Source organism: Mixophyes fleayi, chromosome 6 (assembly GCF_038048845.1).
Source record: "Mixophyes fleayi isolate aMixFle1 chromosome 6, aMixFle1.hap1, whole genome shotgun sequence".
Lineage (NCBI taxonomy): Eukaryota > Metazoa > Chordata > Amphibia > Anura > Limnodynastidae > Mixophyes > Mixophyes fleayi.
In genome coordinates this window covers 58,299,755-58,322,600 of record NC_134407.1, presented here as the reverse complement: position 1 = coordinate 58,322,600, position 22,846 = coordinate 58,299,755, and the positions used below count along the sequence as shown (strand labels likewise).

Sequence of the window (22,846 nt, the reverse complement as noted above, 5' to 3'; positions counted from 1 at the left end):
CAACCACATAAGATGTACCATGCTTATCTCCCTGAAACTGTTCACAGTCCTCTCTTTCACAGAACTGACCAGAACATCTCCTCCTAGCCTTTCAATGAGCTGCACTACATATATCATACCTACAGCATAGCCCTAGGTTTCACAGGACCAGTTTCAGGTTCTGAATGGCGTGGTCCTTACCCATTTGGGACATGGCCTCAGCAGAAAAGGACATTATTGAAACAGGATGAAGTTTGGACTTATCGAGCATGGACTGGGTGAGTCAGAGAATGATCAAGATTGCCCTGATTTTATGTCCTAGAATGTTGGGAGGTAGGAATACATAGCGATATCCAATTAAAGAGATGACGGTGAAACAAGTGCTCTAATTAAAATTGTTATATATACATTCAACAATATAAATCGGGCAAACATGGATACCACCCCCAAACGATGCCTGGATCCACCAAAAACTTATATTCAAAGAGGATTATGGGAGTGAAAAAAAAAACAGTGGCTCTGTCGGAAAGCTAAACTAGCAAACAACTTATAAGCCTGCAAATTTCTTGCTTTATGAATTTGTGCATTAACCCTGATATTTACATTAAACAAAGGATAAACTAAAACAAGTTTTAGTGTGCCTTTAAAAGTACACAATCTGAATTGCGAATTAACAAATAAAAAATCTGGACCGTCAGTGATGAGAGCTCTGGGACAACACTCATGTCCAATTTTCCAAAAGCAGAGGTATAACATTTGTAGTCTTTTTATGGCTTGTCCTACATGTAGTCATTTTACATCAGTCACAAATTACAATCTGTAACACATTTCTACAGTGTAGCTCAAGTTGAGCCTTAAAATAGTAAAATGGGCTAGCAGGACAGACGAGGTATTTCATCAGACAATGAACAAAAATAATATTTTGTCAAGCCGAGCTTTAACAAACCCTACTTGGATATATGTTTACTTTATAGTTGATTTAGTGTCATGTGACCAAAACTTGCACTTTTCTATCCATTGTCTGTTCTTGTTCAATGCTAACATCCTCTAAACATTCTGACAGCGTATATTTTTGTCCGACAATAACCTGCTTCCTTCCAGTAACATGCAATGTATGTAGTGGATTCTTTCCTAATTGCCAGATCAAGCACAAAGCCATATGGTGGACTCATTTACTAGCTGCGACCAGTCTGCCATGCTGCAGTGACCTTATATGTTTTTGGAAGGATTTCTTCATTTATGTTAAAAATAAATGAAAGCTTGCTGCCAAACCCATCCAACGGTTGAGTGCATTGATATTACTGCTAAAACAAAAAAAAGGTCACCTATCTCTCCTGGACCTTACAGCAGCTTTGCTTTTTCAGCACTGTTGAAGTGCACAAACTGCTGCACAGTGATTATTAGAGTGGGGACCTGCCAAAATGTCATCCTGGATCTCTTCTCTGCTCAGCCAACTGCACAAAGTGCTGCATATAACTCCATACATAACATTCTACGCATTACAGCTACAGGGGACACAAACAATGAATACACTTTAACCACTAGATTGCTATGGGGTTCAGAAGTTTGTGTCCCAGAAAATGATTTACTCTTTGAGATGCATCAGAAGTATGTCATACCCAAATGCACCTGGTCTGTCGGGCTGGGCTACACTAATGTGCTAGCTGGTAATAAGTACCTTCTTCTGCTGACTATACTTTATAATGGCACAATAATAGTGACAGTCCCACCATGATAGGGACTGTTGGGAAGTATGCAAAGTGGGGGGAGGGGAATGCTTAAAACATATACATTCTCATAACTCATGAATATACAATCTAGTTCACAAGATGACTGCCTCATTGCGTATAGGCGACAGGTATGTCATAATAAATAATTCCTCCTAAAACACAAACTACACAAATGTAGTGCTGTTTACATATGCTTAAACATATTTTGTTAGCTATTGTTCCATTATGTCTTGGCCTACTGTCAACGATCATCTACCCCAGAACATAATTTGAAATAAATTATGCGCATTCAAGTGTATTTGCAATTTATTCACCCCTAAAATGTGCTATCACAAAGATGCCCTGAGCATGAGGCTTAAGTACTCATGCTATGGTGCATAAATTAGTGTTTAACAGGACGTTGCAAATAGCACGGCCCTATTAGCACATACTGTAAAATACTGCATGCCGGCCTTGGCATTTCTCTTTCATTACAATTATATATTAAACCACTGAGACCTCAGGCATCTTTAATTCTCTTTACTCAACCCTAATTAAAATAATAACTACAAAAAAATCTTCCATCTGACCTGGTAATTTTAAAAGACTTAAAGGGAAATGACATTCTAAGGAGAGGAATGGCACTCACGGGTTTAGTGGTAGCGTACCTGGCTGTCACATTCACTCACTAGTGACGTTATTGGATTCAAGGGGCTGAAGCTCAGCAAATAAAAGCACAGACAGTTCAGTGTACGTAAGGAGCACTTAACAGCTATTAGTAGGATAATCTGTGGCTTTTCTGGTACACACCATGTGTTGGACGAATCCTGTTACTTGTTAGACTTCTATCTGTCAGAGGAGCATTCAGGGTGACAGAGCTAGAGGTCCCTCTTGTACTGATGGTCAGGGTCTTGGTGCCTTGAGATAAGTGATTATCGCTCCCAATTGATAAATAGGCCTGCAGTTCTGCACTAAAATATCACCACAGCACTTCAATGCTGTTAGAAAATGATCTCAAACTTTGCCAATGTTTTAACCTGTAATCTGAGTCTTAATGTATAGCCTAAGCCATACTGCGGAATTGATCATTGCTGAACCTGAACCTATGTTGAGGGTCTTCAGGAGTGTTCAACCAAGAGAACAAAAACTGAATTTAATCTCAGGAAACATGATGCTTTTAACAGTTCACAGAATAGAAGCCAAACCTTCTTATCAAGTAAGCTGTGGCTTGTAAAATATCTAATTGTATATAGGCTTATATATTGTATATGCATGTATCAGATCCAAAGGTCTGTGGCCAGAAATGTGTTCGTTATGCACATAACTCAATGTACAAAATAATAATAATAATAATGATGGTGTGGTTTATCAAAATATTTAATTTAGTTTATTTATTAATGAAGCACAACTACTATACTCTGCTGAAAGAACAAATACTGTAAAACAAACAAACATAAAAAACTGATCAAATGTGGATTAATTTTACCATACACAAGCTGACAGAGCACACTAATATAATATACAGTAGTGAAGTTTCAAAATAAATATACCGATATACAATGCATATATATTTAGGTTGGGATCTATGTTTTTATGTAATTGCTTTTAAAATAGCAAGGTGCAAAAATATATATGCACAGACAATACATATACAGTACATACCTCCCAACTGTCCTGATTTAGGTGGAACAGTCCCAAATCTAGAGGACTATCCACCATCCAGACCATCATGACTTTGTGCCATTGCTGGTACAATTGGGAGATCTGCCATTGATGTGTACTGCACTTCGGGGGTGTTTTTAGGGTAGAGGAGTGGATTAGCACTTCAGAAGCACTAGGCAATCCCCAGGGCACATGGCAAACCCCAACATATAGCAACCATGCCATCTTTTTTAGAGGCACGAATTCACTGTCCCAATTCTCCAATGTTGGGAAGTATGGATATATCCAGGTGGAGGAACTCTGATATAACCTGTACAGTTACGACTGGCTAGTCAATTAAACAGACACATCTATAACATACAAAGCAGAATATGCAATGTATAGACTAGTATACAATTGTTATCTGGTGCCAAGTGTACACAATTGAGTCATATGTGGCACCAATACAAAGTTGAGCCATAAATGGCGCCGCATATAATATGCTGAACCATATCTAGCGCCCAGTACATAAAGCTGAGACAAGAAACAAAGCATTGCTTGAGCAAGCTGATAGATTGATGGGGCCAGGATATGGAGGGATACATGTTAATAATGGGGGAATGGATTGGGGATGATATGGGGGGGGTATTGATGACATGAACATGGTGATGTGGCACTAGAAAGGTCCCCTAGACACGCGCCTTCTGGCGGCGCTTCAAGCAATGCTGTGGAACAAGATATATTTTCCTACAAATATTGAAGCACTTAAACAATTAGCTATGGGCACCATGCATTTCTAGTTATGCCCCTGGAAGGAGTATACAGGAACCAGGTACCACCTACCATTTATAGAAGACATGATGACCAGTAACTGGACAGGACTTTGTGTATTTATGTTTATTTCAACAGACAGAGCCCTATAAATTCCAGACATAAATGGACATTAACCATTTGTGTGGACAAAGACGCTCTATGGAGACTGCAGACAGCAGTTTTACAGGATAGAAGTGTTTGACTAAAACTCTGTGTATACATGAGCATGTCTTGTATGCTCTCATGTAACTCAATGTAACATGTAACAAATTGTATCTTAATTTAACTACTTTCTGGCACCCACCACTGCAGTGCATATGGCTGCAGTCATGTCAGCTAGCAGCAGAACCCAATCACAAGTGTCCTATCATTGCTAAATGAAACCACAAGGTATTGCCTGCAAGATCACATGGAGTATACCAAACAGACTTGGGGGTCTACTTACCGTTGGTAAACGATATGTAAGATTTTTTTCTATCGCAGCGATAAAAAAAAACTTCTCTTGCCCAATTTAACAATAGTGCTAGATCCATCTGCACATGCATGACATTGCTTGCTAGCCAAAACGTGTGCACTGGAAGCCAAACTTGGGCTTCCAGTTCTACTTTCGCGAAATAAAAAATTTAAAGAAAGTTAAATAGTAAAAAATACTATTTTCCGGGGTGGGCATCTTCTATTGCCATGCTGAGATGGCAAGAGCAACAGGAGCACAGTGGTGGTACCTGTACTGCTGCTGTTCATGGTAAATAGGCCTCCTTATGCTTTGCATGAGTAAACTTTGCAGGAGGCACCTGCTGAAAGCTATATCCTGACCAGTCTTCACTGGTCCACAGGATTTGGTAAATACGGAGAAGCCTTAAAACTGGAGTTTTTTTCCCCAAAGATGTTGCTTTTCTCCCTATAATAAATATAGACAATACTTGACTCTCCCATAATATACGGGAGACACCCAAAATAGCATCCAATCTCCTGGCCTCCCAGGAGAGTCTCACAATCTCTCTGATTGTGGCCTAGTACATAAGTGAGTGGTAGCTCCCCCCCCCCGTGACTCAATGACAAAATCCATGTCATTACTCCGCTATCCTTAGACAAAGTGCACCTTATATGACCCTGAGAGACCCCTGATGAGCCTCCTTTCTCAGCTAATGAGATGAGGTGATTGGATGACAGGAGAGCTTCTGCTGAAAGCTGAATCAGAGAAGTGGTTAAGTAAAAGTCCCTAAAAACGTAAAGAGAGACGTAGCGGGAAGGAAGAGACAGACAAGGGGAATAACTGAAAGCAGAAGAAGTGAATGTGGAAAACAAAGAAAGTTAAAAAAAAAGAAGCAATAGCGGCAAAGGTGGGCATAGAAAACACAAATGGAAACACACATAAGCGGAGACACAGAAAGTAAGGAGAGATTACAGGAGGTCTGAAGAGGAATCTGCAAAGTGGGAACAGAAGGATAAGAGAAGAAATGAAAGGCGTAATAAATGGGACAACAGGGGAAGTAATAGTGAGATTTAAATAGAATAACAACGGAGGAGAATACAGCAAAGGGAGAGTAAAGGGAAAGAGAGCAGAGTAAAGGTTCCTAGGAGCTTAGTGGAAGATGGACCAGAGGCAGAATGAGTAAAAAAAAAAAAAAAAAAGGTTTTATGTGGAGTTTATGTTAGATTTGCAGGTAGTGTAATACTACTAATAGAACTGTGGCAAAGAAACAATGAGGGACATTATAAAAAGACACTATTTCATTTCTTCACAAGCACTTGCACAAGCACCAGCACTTTTTGTCAAAAACAATCAATCACAAATACAACTCACAATAAAAAAGTTTTAGGTGGAAGTGGTATATCATAACACCACATACATCCCCACGTACACCACCAGGGGCGCACGGAGGATTGTCGGGGGGGGGGGGGTTTCTCCCTGGCGACCCCCCCAAAAAAAAAAAACAGAGAGAGAGCTGCTGCGCCAGCGCTGTCCTATACAGCACCGATGCGGACGCTTCTTTGACAGCGCCGCGGCTGCTGTATAGGACAGTGGCCACTTAGTTAGCGCAGGGGGGGTTTCTAGAGACTCAGAAACCCCCCCTGCGTGCGCCACTGGCCACTGGTTATAGGTACAAATAATAATGAACACACAGTTAGTCAGTCAGAGTACCAGTATATCACAGAATACTATTGTACAAAGCAACTCTACTCTTCTGCATAATTTACTGTTTGAGTAAATGTTTCTTTCCATATGTTCATGATAAATAGTACTGTATAATACCACCATTATGTGCAACAAAACCCAACAAATTAATGTCCTTTTAATTGATCATTGTGACCAAAGGAAATATCTCTCCATTTTACTTCTACCATCAATATTGTTTATATAAATGTTTCTTATAACTTAAGTAGCTTCAATCTTCTATCAACTTTAAAGCTACTGGGAGATGTGGGGGTGAGGTAGAAAAGAGCGAGACCCGATGATGTGATTTACGTGACTGCATGGCAATGTCGATATCAAGCTCTACCCACCAAGTGATAAGTGTTAAGACGCGACTCCTACTTTCCCAGCTCCTGGAAGCGAAGTAGGAAAAGTAGTCAAGTATGGTAAAATGTGATGCAGGATGAGGCAAACTCCACCATGGTGTTTTGAGGCTGCTGAACCACTGTATATAAGCTGATGTGCCTGCATTAAGATGTATACATGGTGCAGTACATAGCAGCCCTTGTGCAAACTGGGATTTAGGCAGGATAGGATAGGTAAAGCTTAAAGTAGACATAGCACATAGTGGGGGTAACAATACAATGGCTAATCCAATTGAATTTAATTCCTACTGAATTTATATCCTGCATTCTCATGAATATTGGTTAAATATTGATTCATATGGTATATTAGTGATATTTATATAAAAAAAAACAGAATATAGATAACTATGACTGCAGTATTTATTTTGTATGTCTCTTCATTTTAGATTAACTATATATGTTCAGCTTGGTCATATAATTATTAAATAAAAGCCTGTCTAACCAACACAGCATTGAGTAAGTACCGAAGCAATTTCTTTAGCAAACTGCTGCATTCTTGCTTATTAAGAGAAATTCTAATTCTAATTTAATTCTTATTATCCTAATATGATATATTTCTAATATTACATTCTTACTTCTTATAAGGGTCTTGAATACAAATATATATAGTTAATATAACAAATACAAAGGGATTATAGTTACAGGGCATTATCTAGTTTCTAAGATGGAGCTAGTCAGTCTGCTTACAGAAATCACCAAACAGTAGAGGTGCCATAAATTGCCTTCACTATAATCCTTCATTTATTTTTCCCCAGTGCTCTCCTGCCAATCTTATTGAGGTGTAATAATCCACTCACTATACAATAGTTTGGGGGCCTGGCCTAGCGGTAATGGATGTGGGATATACGCCCAGGGCCGGTGCTAGGGTCCACGGCGCCCTAGGCATTTTTAAAAAAGCGGCGCCCTCCTCCCTCCTCTCCTTACCTTGTCTCACCACCGCCGCCTCTCTGCTCCGTCTCCTCCCCTCCACTCACTGACACTAGTAAGTGGAGGGGAGGAGACGGAGCAGAGAGGCGGCGGTGGTGACAAAATAGCCTCTTCCCCCCCCTCCCCGTCCATCTGAATGCTGTGCGGCAGCCGTGACAGGTATGGTCAGCGGTCGCCACACAGTTTTAAAGTATTTTAGTATTCTGTGGCGCCCTCCATAGCCCGGCGCCCTAGGCAAGTGCCTAACCTTGCCTAATGGGAGCGCCGGGCCTGTATGCGCCTGTGCTAGTCACAATTAAGCAAAAACATATTTTTAAGCTACAGTCTCATTAATAGACCTCATGTTTTATGTCAATAAGAGCAAAGTCCATTCTATAGAAAATTAGCACAGTAGAAACAACCACTAACAATCACACACACAAAGTGACAAAATGTAAACACTTCCTATACAAATAGTTTACTTACATTGTCCACTGTAACTTCTCGTTCTTAATCGAGCTGTACAAGGCCTTGGAAAAACGAAACAGAAAACAAAAATAAATAGAAGTTCAGTGTGTAACCAGCAACTTAAATAGAAACTATACAATTATCCACATTTATTTTCTTACAGGGTTTGCTCAGATCAGAAACAATAATGGAAGTGCACTAGTTTCTGCACCAACCATGTAGCATTTAATATTGAAAAGCTCAGAACGGTGGAACTTCCTTATCCAATCCTCCCTTGCACTTCCAGACTTTATTATACCCAGACTTTAACAGTGCAAGAGACATACTGGGTGGTCTCCATGGCAACAGGTTAAACTGATTTTTGGAGAGAACAGAAGCAAGTTATCCAAAAACAGTCACAAACAGTACCTGACTCAGAATGAGCCATTTATAATATATGATGCACCGGAAAGGGTGTGGTAAACTGTCCTAAAAGAACAAATCATCTGATGGGATAATAGGTGTTACTGAACATATTGCTGGATACCAGTATTCCAGAGTTCTCATGTGGGTTACATAGAGGTGGCAGGCCCACTGTCATAGCAAATGAATCACTGCTTTTAGATATACATTATTATTATTATTATTATTATTATTAATTTTTATTTATAGGGCGCCACAAAGTATCCGTAGCGCCGTACAAGGACAAACAATGGCACAGTACAAGGTGAAACAGCACAGTACAAGTAACAGTAAGCACTATAACTCTGGGGGCTCAGGCACAGCATGAAAGAGAGGGAGGGAGGGGAAAAGTGAGTATAGGCAGGTAACTATGGCCCAAGAGGGTGGGCACGGATGACAGGTTGAGAGTCACTGAGGGGAGCGGAGAGAAGCGAGAGGAGACAGAGGGCAGAGGGACTGAGAGGAGGTGAGCTGAGTAGCTGGAGAGCGCAGTTAAAAGTGATGGAAACAGAAGGTAGGAGAGCCCTGCTCAAAGGAGCGAACAATCTAAAGGGAGGGGAAGACAGACAGACACATGGATGAGACGGAGAGACGGGAGAAACGGAGACGGAGTCGAGGTAGGGGGAAAAGGGAAGAAGGGATGAGAAAGAGAGGTAGCCGACCGGTGGGAGTTTAGGCATGAGACTGGAAGGCTTTAAGGAAAAGGTGGGTTTTTAATGTTCGTTTGAAAGGAGGACAGATTAGGGGAAGTTCTGATGGAGCGGGGGAGCTTGTTCCAATGGAGGGGAGCGGCGCAAGAGAAGTCTTGGATACGTGCGTGAGAGGAGGTAATCAGAGGGGAAGAGAGGCGACGATCGTTGGACGATCGCAGTGAGCGGGAGGGAGTGTGAATAGAGATAAGGTTAGAGATGTAGGGAGCAGTGGAGTTGGCGAGGGCCTTGTAAGTCAGAGTGAGGAGCTTGAAAAGGATTCTGTAGGGGAAGGGGAGCCAGTGAAGGGCTTGGTAGAGTGGGGATACAGAGGTGGAACGGCGAGAGAGGAAAATAAGCCTAGCAGCGGCGTTAAGTACAGATCTAAGGGGAACGAGATGAGAGAGGAGGAGGCCGATAAGGAGAAGGTTGCAGTAGTCCAAGCGGGAGATAATCAGAGAGTAGACGAGAGATTTGGTGGCATCCTGGGAGAGGAACGGCCGAATGCGGGCAATGTTGCGAAGCTGGAAACGGCAGGATTTGGCGAGAGAGTGAATGTGAGGGGCAATGGAGAGAGAGGAGTCGAGGATGACACCTAGGCAGCGGAGTTGGGGAACAGGGTACATTTCACATTTATTGATTTTGCTTATGTTTGCATTATTTTCTTAACATTTCCTTTGTTTTCCCCACATGCATAACTACAACTTCAATGAACAATTGAATGCCACATCATGGTTGATTTTACCTGAGTGACTCCCAAGTGTGGCCAAACTGAATGCATAGTGCTTGGCCAAGTGAGAGGATCAGCCCATGTGTTTCAGGTCATGGGGTGTATTTATTACTAGAAAGGATATGGAAGATTTTCTATAACCGCATATCTCAATGGACAAAAATCTTCCTTGCCGCTGTTCACCATTATATTGTGCCGTGGCAGCTGAGCATTGCTTTAGTGGGACCCAAAGCGCAGGCATGAACTGGTTTGCTTGTTCACATAGGTGCAGTGAAATTGGAAGTCCAGACTTGGGCTTCCAGTTCCACTTTCGTTAAATATATGTTTTCTTCTATTAACAAATGAGCCCCAAATCTGATTTCCATGAGAAAAAGTAATGGAAACATTGTCCGTTTACCCTCCATATGGAAACACATTTTCACGTCACCATTAAAGCTACTGCTGTTTTTGTTTAATGCAGCTGGATACATGAATTCCATGGTGAAATATCAAGTGTCTACAGGCATCATTGTCATTATGAGCTTCAGTGCATAAAACCCACACTGCATGTACACACTTGGATGCAGGCGAATCAGAAATGCAGCCTGCTCAATTTGTAGTGTGCTTCTGCTTCACCTGCATTCAAGTGCAAAAAGGGGGCAATATTTTCGTATGCTGTTCAAAAGGACCAATGATCCCCATGGCTATGTGCATTTCCAAGAGATTTTCATACAGTTTCCGGCATTGAAGTGAATCACAAGAAAATTACAACGTGTATGAGCCCATAGAGTATGTTAATGTTAGGTTTAAGAATCACTGAAGGAGAAGTGAAGGGTGGTGGGAGCAGCTCTGGATATTTCTGGTATAAGGAATGTCCCTGTCAAATGTGCTCTCAAATTGTCACTATTACTAATGACCTCACGCTGCACATATCTCCAGGTACTGTGCTCTCCCCCAACGAGATCCTTACATTGTTTACCATATGTGAACACCCCACCCCTGCCAGCTACATTTCACCAGGTTTTGTTGCATTTAACCCTGAACATCTGAAAAGGAGTATAAGATACCACCTTGCTGTCAAATAGGTTGCCGACATATACAACACTGCAGCTAAAATATAAAATACATTGTTTAAAAATTGATACTTATGTATACTTTACTCTCAACTTCACTTTTATGCATAATGGAATAGGAATTTTGTTGACTTTTATTTTACCTTGTTTAGCTGTTTCCAGACAAATGAATCGCATTGCCATCATCATAACATTACATTCTTATTCTTCAGCATATTCATACACTCACTTTTACATCATCCTTGCAACTTCCTTTCATTAAATGCTGAGACTGTATAACTCATAGGTATAAAATCACCTCAAATATATAAATAGATGCTCCTTTAATTTTAGGAGACCAACATCCGCATTAAATAAACAGTGTGCTGCAAAGGAATCAGCGGCACTGGATATCTATGACGGAATAGAATAGGCCAGTGGTTCCCAAACTGTGTGCCTAGGCTCCTTGGGGTGCCTCTGCGATCTCACAGGGGTGCCTCGGTCAGGGACGGTGGTAAGCAAGGCGGGGGGCTACTTGGTAATTTTGGCTTAGGGGTGCCTTGAAAAAATTATGGAAACCCAAAGGGAAAAAGTTTGGGATCAACTGGAATAGGCTGAACTAAAAACAGACCATACATTTCAAAACATCTAAATGTTAAGTTCAGACAGTCATAAAACAAAGCAATATAACAAGTATTGTTTATTTTTAACTTTAGTTGAGCCCAGGTTTATCCACTTTTAAAAATATTTTTACAGACAATTTCATCATATAAAATAGTGACAACTACCAATACTTCATAAAAAAAATATAAATATATGAAAATATATATAAATATATAAACTTGTAGTACAAAGTTGCCATCTGTCTGTAAATTCCAGAGGCAGTCTCGGATGTTAAACAATTGTCCCTGGAAAGACCCCATTTTTCAGGATTGACCAATTGGACAGAACAATGCTTCTTATTCTGTATATCGGATGTAAATAATGCTATTTTGGGCTTTATAGGTTATTAAAGTATGGCGCCAGTAGAGGTAAGCAAAATGTGCCACAAACGCACCCCATTTACTATTCTAACCATTACTATGCTCACATTTTGTCATTGTCTCCCCACTTTATCCAAGTTACCCACACACAACGATCCAATATAATCTACTAGTGCACTGTGTTGTCCCTTGTGATATGTCAGCTCTGTGGTCTTGTGCAGAGTCCTTTTCTGTGACCAGTGTACAATATTTTCTAATGTTTTGTCCCTGTGCAAATTGGTACAATGTGTGTGCCACACAAAGGGGAACATGGTCATGCCACAGTAGAGGCATGCATAGTGCTTCCAAAGCACCCATTGGCCATGAATTGTGGTGTGATTGAGACATATCTTCCAGCATTCCTGACAGTTGGGGAAAGGAGTCAATTGTCTGGATGGCACGACAGCCCCCTCTAGTCAGAAGAATTATTAGGAGGTATACAATACACACCCCGTTTTTTGCTGACCAGTCTACATTGTAGAACCCAGTTTTTTCAAGGATAAATTATCTTGTAATGTTTACAAACTGCTACACAAAATGAGGACAGTCATACACATGCAGCATTACCTCCCAGTGCTGATAATTCTTGTACCCCTGCTGTTTCAGCCACAAGAAGAAATTATGTCCCTTTCATATATATCACAGCTGGCTACTATTTAGGCCAACATTAGGCAACACACATCTTAATGAATAATAACTCGGGTATAGGCATAGTTTGAGCAAAAATGCTATACGATATTATTTCTAGAGCAGGTTAGTACTTGGCGTCTAACTGAGCTTCCAAAAGTGGAGGTGTTGCCCATAGCAACCAATCAGATTCTAGCTATCATTTTCCAGAATGTACCAGATAAATGATAGCTACAATTTGATTGGTTGCAATGGGCAACACCTCTACTTTTATATTTTAGAAGCTTTTGTAAATCTACCCTTAAGAATTATATAATGTCTTTCAACTTACTCAAACATTTTTAATTCTAGTCTTCTGAGGTTGGAATGAAGTCAGACATAAGTGGATCAGCAATAATAACTGATCATTACATTTTTTGAACTCCAGTAATAAAGTGGTCAGTTACAGTATTCAGCAATGATGAGTGGATTTTGTTTGATTCTTGTAGGGGGTGACAGTAGTCTGGTTCAAATTATGGCTTATATTCAAGAAAGTACTCTTTGTACAGAAACATGAACACAAACTATGAGTAAGTAGGGACATCTTACATTTTTAGTCTATTATTATAATAAGACTGTCCTTGCCTTGACACTCACTGAACAATGAAGAAGTTGGCATTTGTTTGTGTACGCCACGTGACTAAGTCCTACCTGCTGCATTTCAATACAGCTCGTGTGAGAAAGTGTTCAGCTTGATGAAACACTAAGTACAAGCCAGGCTCTGTGGGCTCTCATCTACACCGTCGCTAAGCAACTTTCTCCAATCTGACGTACTACATAAATGGACTGATATTTTTATCATTTACTTATAATGCATGTGTGCTCACAGCAGCCTTCACAAACAGTCCCATTTTCTCTATATTGCAAGGGGAGATGGAAAAATATGAGACTTTGCCTACAAAAAAAACAGAACAATACAGTTACATTCTAACATGGACTTCACTAGGGTATTGTTGTTTAAATGTACAGCAAACTGATGCATAGTTGCCAACTGTGCCCAATATCAAAGCATAATTATTCATCCTCAATTGTCCCTGGAGGTTTTTATACTGTCCTTGCTAATTTTTATATGTTGGCCATCTACTCATCACCATTTCCTCTTCATCTGTATACAATTCTCAGTAATTATTCTCATTTGATATGCTGTGTAAATGAGCATTTATTGAAAGCAAGTTGTTAAAATTCTGTGGTTATCATTTAATACTGGGCTGTGTGTTTGATAGTGACTACTAGGGTGTTATCTGCATGTAGTTTGTATGGTCTTGTAGTAGTTTCTATGTTATGGATTTGTTATCCTTGAATAAAGAGATCTGATTGTTCGGCGCTGTGGAATATGTTGGCATTATATAAACAAAATGGTTTATAATAATGTCCAGATTTTATCATTATGATGAGGATATTTGATGTGGTATGCATAGATGGATCTACACCATTCTAGTGGAGTTGGCCTTTAGCCAAAGACCAAGGGGTATATTTACTAAACTGCGGGTATGAAAAGAGTGGAGATGTTCCCTTTAACAACCAGATTCTAGAATCTCATTGGTTGCTATAGGCAACATCTCCAAATTTTGAAACCCGCAGTTTAGTAAAGGGTTTAAAGGTGCTCCCAGTAGACGATGCATCAGCACTTGGTCCTATGGCTAGGTAATGAGGTACTTTGAGCCAGAGGGTGCAGGTATGAAATCCTACTCCGGATCGGCTTCACAAGGTAGAAGGCGAAATGCCAAACCTCGTGGGCACATACACCAATGCATGTCAGGTTTTTTAGCACACCTTTTCTTTTGCCCTGGTCTTTTGGCTACAGCAGGAACATTCTTTTCACAACACTGGTCAGAAGGCTGGGGCAATAAGAGCCACTATTTAATATAGTCCCCTCACGTGTTTGTCACCCCACTTGTTTTTATATGGCAAATTTTGCTTTTTAGTAGCAGGTTGGACCCTTATGGACCTCTCTATCATGTCTGGGAGGTCAATGTGGCCATCAAGTCCCCACCCCTGAAGATGTTTTGGCTCCCTTCTGGGGAAAAGCTGAGGGAAACTTCTCTGGAACCCAGGGAAAAAGCCTAGTCTTGCGGTGAAGACCTTTGCCCCCTAAGGGATCTTTTGATCTCAGGGGTCAGGAATTAAAGGGGCTTTTTTTCCTTTTTGAGAGGACCTGAAGATATGACGACTCCTAGGGGCATATTCAATTCTTGGCGTTCTAGCCAAAAATCTTGCCGGTATTACAGTAATAGTTTTAACGCCGCGGGGAAACTAAAGAATTGAATATGCCCCCTAGAGTACTGCACTTTATGTAGAGCACTCTGGGCACTAGTCACAAATGTATCATTGTCTGCAGATAACTAGTCCATGGATATAAGACATATACTATATCAGAATAGGATTTATAGTGCACATAGGCACACCTCTATCACAAAAGAAAAAAACATACTTGCATGTGTATGTTGAGTCACACACACACACATTTCAAAATACATCCATATCAGAACCAGAAGTATTCTGGGGGCAGGTGTACAACTGTGTATACTTACAGCATCCGATTGCATAGTGGTGCAGGTTGGGTTAGTGGTACATGTGAATATTACCACAAAACAATGTAATGAAGCATCACATTTCCATCACTTACGTCAACATAAGTCACATTTTTCATATAAGACCTAATGAAATGCAAAACGCCCCCACATCCCTTGTTTACTACTGTACTTTAAAAACCCAGTGTGATTTCCTGCAGAATTCCAAATGAAAATGACAAAATTGTAATCCGAACAGACAGCTGAGACCCGATATATAATATATAGTGGTTAGCACTTCTGCCTCACAGCACTGGGGTCATGAGTTCAATTCCCGACCATAGCCTTATCTGTGTGGAGTTTGTATGTTCTCCTCGTGTTTGCGTGGGTTTCCTCCAGGTGCTCCGGTTTCCTCCCACACTCCAAAAAACATACTAGTAGGCTAATTAGCTGCAATCAAATTTCTCTCTCTCTGCCTGTATGTCTGTCTATGTGCGTATGTTAGGGAATTTAGACTGTAAGCTCCAATGGGGCAGGGACTGATGTGAATGAGTTCTCTGTACAGCGCTGCGGAATTAGTGGCGCTATATAAATAAATGATGATGATGATGATGATGATGATGATAGCCGGGCCACTTATCAATGAAGCACTAGCAGCTGGAGGGGTCATTATGCAAGCAGTCAATCAGAAGCAGTTAGATAGTGCTGCATGTTGTCGTCATCATCATTATAACAGAGCAGACATGGTCGGCAGTACCTTTTAACATAATCAATATAGTTAATAAGGTGCATGATGGTTTGTATGCAGCGGTGCTCTGCCGAATAGATTGCTAAGCCCAGCTGCCCTCTGTGCCAGGACGACTTGATGTGATACAGGCTAGCACTATAAAATAGTCTTTTACTAATATATTCATAAAGATTTTTCATACATTAGCATATATATCAAATAAAGCATTTAAATCTAGTTTTTTATGTGTGGTACAACTTGGAACAAAAGCTAATCTATTGGTTCTTGCACATATGTCCACCCTTACCTGATTGTTTGTTGAACTATGGTTTCTATTGGAGCGTATGGATCATCATCATCATTTATTTATATAGCGCCACTAATTCTGCAGCGCTGTACAGAGAACTATTTTGATTGACGCTTTTACAATATTTATACTTCGAGTCACTAGGTACTCTGCCTCTGATGAAGTCACTGGTAAAACACGTCAGGATGTGGCTTGGTGCTCTACAAATCTTTCAAACAGTGCATAGTATCTGCTTACCAGATGGGTTTCCTGGGAATCACATTGATCTGGTATGCATTCACTTTTCAATTAAAGCTACTAACTAAAAGGTTGTTTTCTAATATGGAGTGCCCCTTTTATTGTGTTTACAGATGATTTACCACCTGTGGGAATTCAGGTAATTTCTAAAGTGGAAGCAGCAATCATGTCAACGAGTCTTATGGGAAGATTTATCAAACATTCTAAAAAAAAAAAAAAAAAAAAAAAAAAAAAAAAAAAGGAAAAGTGGACTTGTTGCCCAGAACAACCAATCAGATTCTAGGTATAATTTTCTAGAATTTAATAGATAAATGATAGCTAGACGCTAATTGGTTGCAGCTCTTTTCCATTTTAAAAAGATTAATAATTCTACTTCTTAGTGTGGAACGCACCGGGAGACCTATGTGCTGAAGACGACTGACTTGTCTTAAAGGAGCAACGGTTCTGAAAATAGAGAAGTGCAATATTTATTCTTATTTTACGACCAAAAATGTCAGAATGGCATTGGTGGACACTACATCTCAAACTAAAGCGGACCACCAGAGTAATGTGTCTACATTTATTATTTTAACATTGAGTAACTTAGAAAAGAAAACGGTCCTGTTTATTACAGATAGAATTTATACAGTGTTAGAATGAAGTAATAGATTTACAGACTTTTGCAGCAGCCCTTTGTAACAAGTTAAGTTGTTAACACAGGTATTAATGTAGATGTTCAGTTTGGCCACACATGACCAAGATTGTGGCCATATGTTGGCGCTATATGAATAAATAAATGATGATGATGATTGCACAGGTTAGTGCTTTTGGTGGTTAGGCCAAACGATACATCATATGTGGTCCTACTCTTTAATCAGCTGATTACTTCCAACATCAACACCTGACCACATTTTTGAAACTTGCCTTATTATAATTTGATCTGTCAAAATCTGATCATTTGAGACCCACATATATGGCAATGTTGGACCTAATTGACTAATCTTATTATGCATATGTAAGGTCATCTTTAATTTCAATCAATAAATAAGAAAAACAGGTTTAGGCATTATCTATATTGCTAAGCAACACTTAAGAGGCAGATTCAATTACAAGCGATGTCCCGTTAACACCTCGTGCGAGGGGTTAATGGATGCAGTGCTGCCAATTTTGGTAATAAAATCTTCCCTCATTTTTCCTTGCACCACAGTACTGTAGGTGAAATTCTGAATAGGTCCACCTTAACTATGAAAACTCTACAAATATTATATTGTAATATATGACAATAGCAAAAACTTTTTTGTATGCATGTTCTTGTTATGAGGATCCGGCTCTTGTGAAAGTTGCACATCAGTTTGGCTATGTATAGTCAAGCTAAAGGCTACAATTTGTCTAGTGATCATATTTCTTAGACAATCAAAACACATAACTTCAAACATAATTCCAAATTTATATTGTAATTTAATTTACTGAAGAATTAAAATAAGCATTTTTCTTTAAACTTCTACATATACATAATATATGCATATAAAGAGAGATCAAATAAGAAATCTTTCATTTGCACCTTCATCATTTCTTTATATCCTGCTATTTTCATTGAAAAAAAAAAAAGAGTGATTTATTAATGTCAATCAGAAGCTATATCCTTGCTGATGACAACTTCCAATTAACCTGAGCCTGGATGGCATGAATTCACTTGCTGCAGTTGTTGCCTTGGCAACAAAAAGGACACAAAGTGGAACAAGAATATGTATTGTCAACAGTCATTCAGGAGGGGATTGTATATACAGCACACACCCATACTATATATATATATATATATATATATATATATATATATATATATAGCGCCAACATATTACCTAGCCCTGTACATTGAGGTGTTTTCTTTTTGACTTTTAATAGAATGATGCACTTACCAATGGTTTTGGACTGTGTGGGAGAAAACCAGAGCATCCAAAGTAAATCCACGCAAACACAGGGAGAACATACAAAATCCATACAGATAGGGGCATGGTAGTTATCGAAACCATGACCCCAGCAATACAAGGCAGCAACGGCGACCACTGTAACACAGTTCTGCCTAATTGTGGTGGTTTTTTTCTTATTATTTTGTAAGTTTTGACAATAGCAATACATATTTCCCATGGAGGATGCAGCTTTAAAGATGGAAATGTGTGTCGTGTCTATGTAAAAAATGTACAAATGTACTACCACCTGGAAAATATAAGGATACTTTAGGAGTCCCATTACCTTATCTATCATGTGCACATTTTTTCCGCAAATGGCAACTGCGCATGCACAGTAAAGACTCCAAGTCAAGAACCCAGACTATTCAGTAGAAAAAAAGTAATCACTGGTACGACCTCGTATCGAATGTGCTCCCCTGACATGAGGTGTTTATTAAATTGCCCCGAAACGTCATCTTTCATTGTTGTCAAAAAGGCCCCTTGTGATCATCTGTGTATAACATTTTCCCTAAAAAGCAGAACGTATTTACTTTCTGCTTTGTGTTACTTTCTGGATTACTGGTTTCCTGATAACAGATTCTGTAGTATATATTTAAAATACATAAAAAAAATTAAGATATGCAAAGGTCCATTAGGCATTTTCTATGTTTTCTTTACTGTTTTGGGGTGTGGAATACAGTCCCAAAGTGAAAGCTGGGACTGTAATGTAGGCCCGGCTTTACAGATTAGAGTTTCTTGGCTCGGGTCCCCAACACTGTCGTGTAACCAAATAGACTAATTCCCCAGTGCATATTTAAGGAAATCCTCAAAACCTGACCTGCTGAGAGCACTTTAGGACTGTAGTTGAGTGAGCTTGTTATAGCTGACAGATGGATAAATGTTTGTCAGAAAAGCTTATAAAATTGACAACTGATAATGACTGATGATTAAAGTTTCACATGTTTGAAGAAAGCAATTGAAAGATGAGAAACAGGGTTTTCATGAATATAGCAGGAAATTCCAAAGATTAATATCATTATTTCATTCACAATAATAGTAATAAGATAGAGCTATAAGTTCTTAAGGCAATTATGGGGAAAGGTCAGTAAAGGAATGTGGTAATTGGTACAGAACAGGGAATGGATCTGCTCAATATTTAAGAATGAGGACATATCTGAGAAGGACTGTGTGGTACATGGATTTATAGATTACAGACTGAAATGTTATTGTAGGAGTCTGCTGTAGAGATTATCAGAAAAAAAGAAAGAAGAAAACAACTGATGTGATGAATGGGTCTAGTGCCAGCATGTAGAATGGACAAGTAAAGATGTATTGAGGGATAGGTCAATTGGACAGTTTGTGCTCAAGGTATATTAATCATATGCAAATTCCTAAAACTTAAAAAAAAAATCCAATAAAGAAACATGAGACAACCCAATACTTAACATTAAGTCAGAGATGACTATTCAATATATTAGTTGGAATATATCCAACCTATCTGGAGAAATGGAAATAAACAATGAAAAGCATTTCCTGTCCAATCTGAGCTATGTCTTATGAGACGGTCTTTAATAATAATAAAAAAGACTGGAAAAGAGGCCGTACCCTACTATTAAATACACATACCAACACAAGGAAACCAGGATGCAGAATAAGTTATTATATTGTTTGCAAAAATGATACTATAGGAGAGTTCCATATAAACTATATCTTGAGGGGTTCTCTTAATAAGGATTGTGTTGGGGAACAATTGCAGTGTCACCATAAGCCTTATCAGATAAAACACCAAAATGCAATTAACATTTAGGTCTGTATTATCAGGGTTTAGTGAAAGCTCTGCTTGCTTGTCTGTGATCTGCAAAGCTTCAATAAATTACAGATCCTATCTAACAAGCAGAAATAAGTATTTCTAGATATATAACTTCGCAAGTAATCCCATTTACTGCTACATTAGCTAAAAATCCCAACAAATAAACAAGCAAGAAAGGTGTCCCGGCTGATGTCTCACCTAATCATGGCTTTAAATTACGGTCTGCCTTTTGAGATACAGATACATAGAATCTCTAGAGATAGCAGGTAAGAAATACTGTATCTGCGCTGTAGAAAAATGAGCCTATTTACACACAATGCCGGTGTATTTGCTTAACATCTACATATAAAGCCTTGAAGAAATTGGGCCATATGAAATTAATTAATATGGTTTACAGGAATTATGCTTTATTAAACCCATTTCATGCGGGAAAGGGCAGCATTAGATACAAGAGACTAATACAGACAAACTCTTAAGGACCACATGGACAAACATTGTGTCCATTTAATTGACTTCTCCCACTACAGTAGACTTCGCGTTATGTACAGTGATTCTTTCACAATGCCTATTGTATTGACATGCATCCAATAGGTCTAAAGGAGAATGCAGATCTATGTACTATGGTGACTTCAGTTCTTACTGTACATAGTGGGTTTCACTGATTTTTCAGTCATTATTAACTCGCATAGCAACATTATTAGCAAAACAGATTTATGCATCAGGCAGGTTGGTTATATATTTCTCATGCAAATTAGGAAAGAGAGAGGGGAGAGATTTGAAGAGAGACACTGGAACAGAACAGAGATAAAGCGAGAGACAGGCAGGGGGAGGAATGCAGAATAGAGATCATTTCTGTCAGGTGGTCGATGAGGAAAAATAATAAATAATAAGAATAAACTCTCAGTAAAATTTGACAAGCCATGTACAATGCCAAACAACAGCCAGTTCAGAATTCTTCACATGCATGACAATTACCCACTCCATCCCGAAACCCTGTCATTTACCGTTTTCTTTTTCCTTCGGTTTTGCAGTCTGCTTACTACCAGATCAGTATATAATACAGGTTTTAGGGTCCTGGAACGCTGGGGCCAGCCATAGCACAAGGTCTCCATCCCCCTGTAATTTCGGCCATAGCGTACCGAGCACATGGACCGAGAACGCAGGCGTCCAGCGCTGCTGTTGATGCTGTTCACCCCAATCATCTTTACGATGGTGATTGCAATCCACGTCTAATGGATCTTAGCCCTTAGCCACAGAAAAATTTAAAGAAAATAAAAGCAAAGGAAAAATCACAGATTCTGTTTACAAAGAGATTCTGCTGCTCTAAAGATGAAGATTTACTGGAGAATGCTTGCAGCTGCCGTTAGACTCAGGCTTCCACCATTAGAAGGTAAAGACCAGGATGCTGCCTGTTGAAAATATTCCTTCCACATTGCTAACACACAGCTCGCAAGTCATTTGCTTTCAAATAGATTATATTTTTATCCCCCCGTGCTTCACTTCCACAGCCAGTCACCAATGACAACAGGAACAAGCTCTTGTATGGATGGAAACTATTCCTCCTCCCCCTCTATCCTACGCTGCTTTTGCTGCAGATGAAGGCCAGCTGTGATCTCTATAAGGAGTGAGTCAATCTCACAGAGCAGGGCAGACAGGAGGAACAAAATTACACTCACTGCATCAAGCCAATCACAAGCCTGGGCTAGCATCTCAACTGAAAAGGCAATTGGTATTCACAGCAGCAGAAGCTATGTGGGAAAGAATGGGACAAGTAACTCTAATGCAGCAAAGCAAAAGAGAGGAGTAAACAGGAAATAACTGGAACAAAATGGAAAAAGTGAAGAATTAAGTGGAAAGCAGAGGATGGGTTCTGGCTCCTGGACCATGATGGCAAACAGTTTGCATACACAAGAGCCAAACCCTAACACCATTGCTGCAAATCACACTGAACTCACTTGTAATGAAGACATGAGTAACCTTAAATGAGCACTTCTAAACATCATGTCAGGTAGGACATACTTTTGGTAGGATTAAAGAAAAGCATAGATTAACAGATTATCTAAAGCAGGGCTGGACAAATACCAGGAGCTAGGTAGCTAATGTGCCTAAAAAACATATTACCGCTGCATCCTAACTTTTGGGAGTACTTTCTATTGATGGAATGAATCAGTCTTGGCTCCTTGAAAAGGTCCTGCTGGCTCCTGATTTAATGAGGGCTCACTCAGTGGCGCATGCAGGGTGTGTTTCTGGATCTCCAGAAACACCCCCCCCCTCCGCTAACTAAGTGCCCACAATAGCGGCACTGTACTATACAGCAGCCGTGGCGCTGTCAAAGAAGCGTATACAGCACCGCCGCGGCTGCTGTATAGTACAAAGATGCGCATGCGCAGCAGCTCTCTCGCGTGTTTTGGGTTTTTTTTTGGGTCAGGGGGGTCCACGGTTCCATTGGGGTGTCTGGCCTGGGCTCCGGCAAGGTTGCCTGACGGTCCCAGGGCAGACGGTGTCTCGAGGGGTAAGACGGAGTCCGCCCGCACGCCGGCAGGAGACTGACGGTTCCGGGTGGGGACTGTGTTACCTCGCGGCGCACCGCCGGCGGAGTGAGACTTGTCCCCACACTTGTGGCCCTCCCCAGAGGGGAGTAGAGAGTTCGGACGAGAACGTTCTCTACCCCGAACT

General features: G+C 40.0%; 1 protein-coding gene across 3 annotated transcripts in view; it reads right to left on the bottom strand.

Annotated features, from left to right (window-relative positions):
- The window catches only part of PSD (pleckstrin and Sec7 domain containing), a 228,879-nt gene that overhangs the window by 43,543 nt on the left and 162,490 nt on the right, over positions 1-22,846 (bottom strand). For all 3 annotated transcript variants that reach the window (XM_075216624.1, XM_075216623.1, XM_075216625.1), the window contains one exon: positions 8,094-8,137. In XM_075216624.1, coding sequence (XP_075072725.1) covers positions 8,094-8,137 — 44 coding nt within the window. The remainder of the gene's footprint in view (positions 1-8,093; positions 8,138-22,846) is intronic.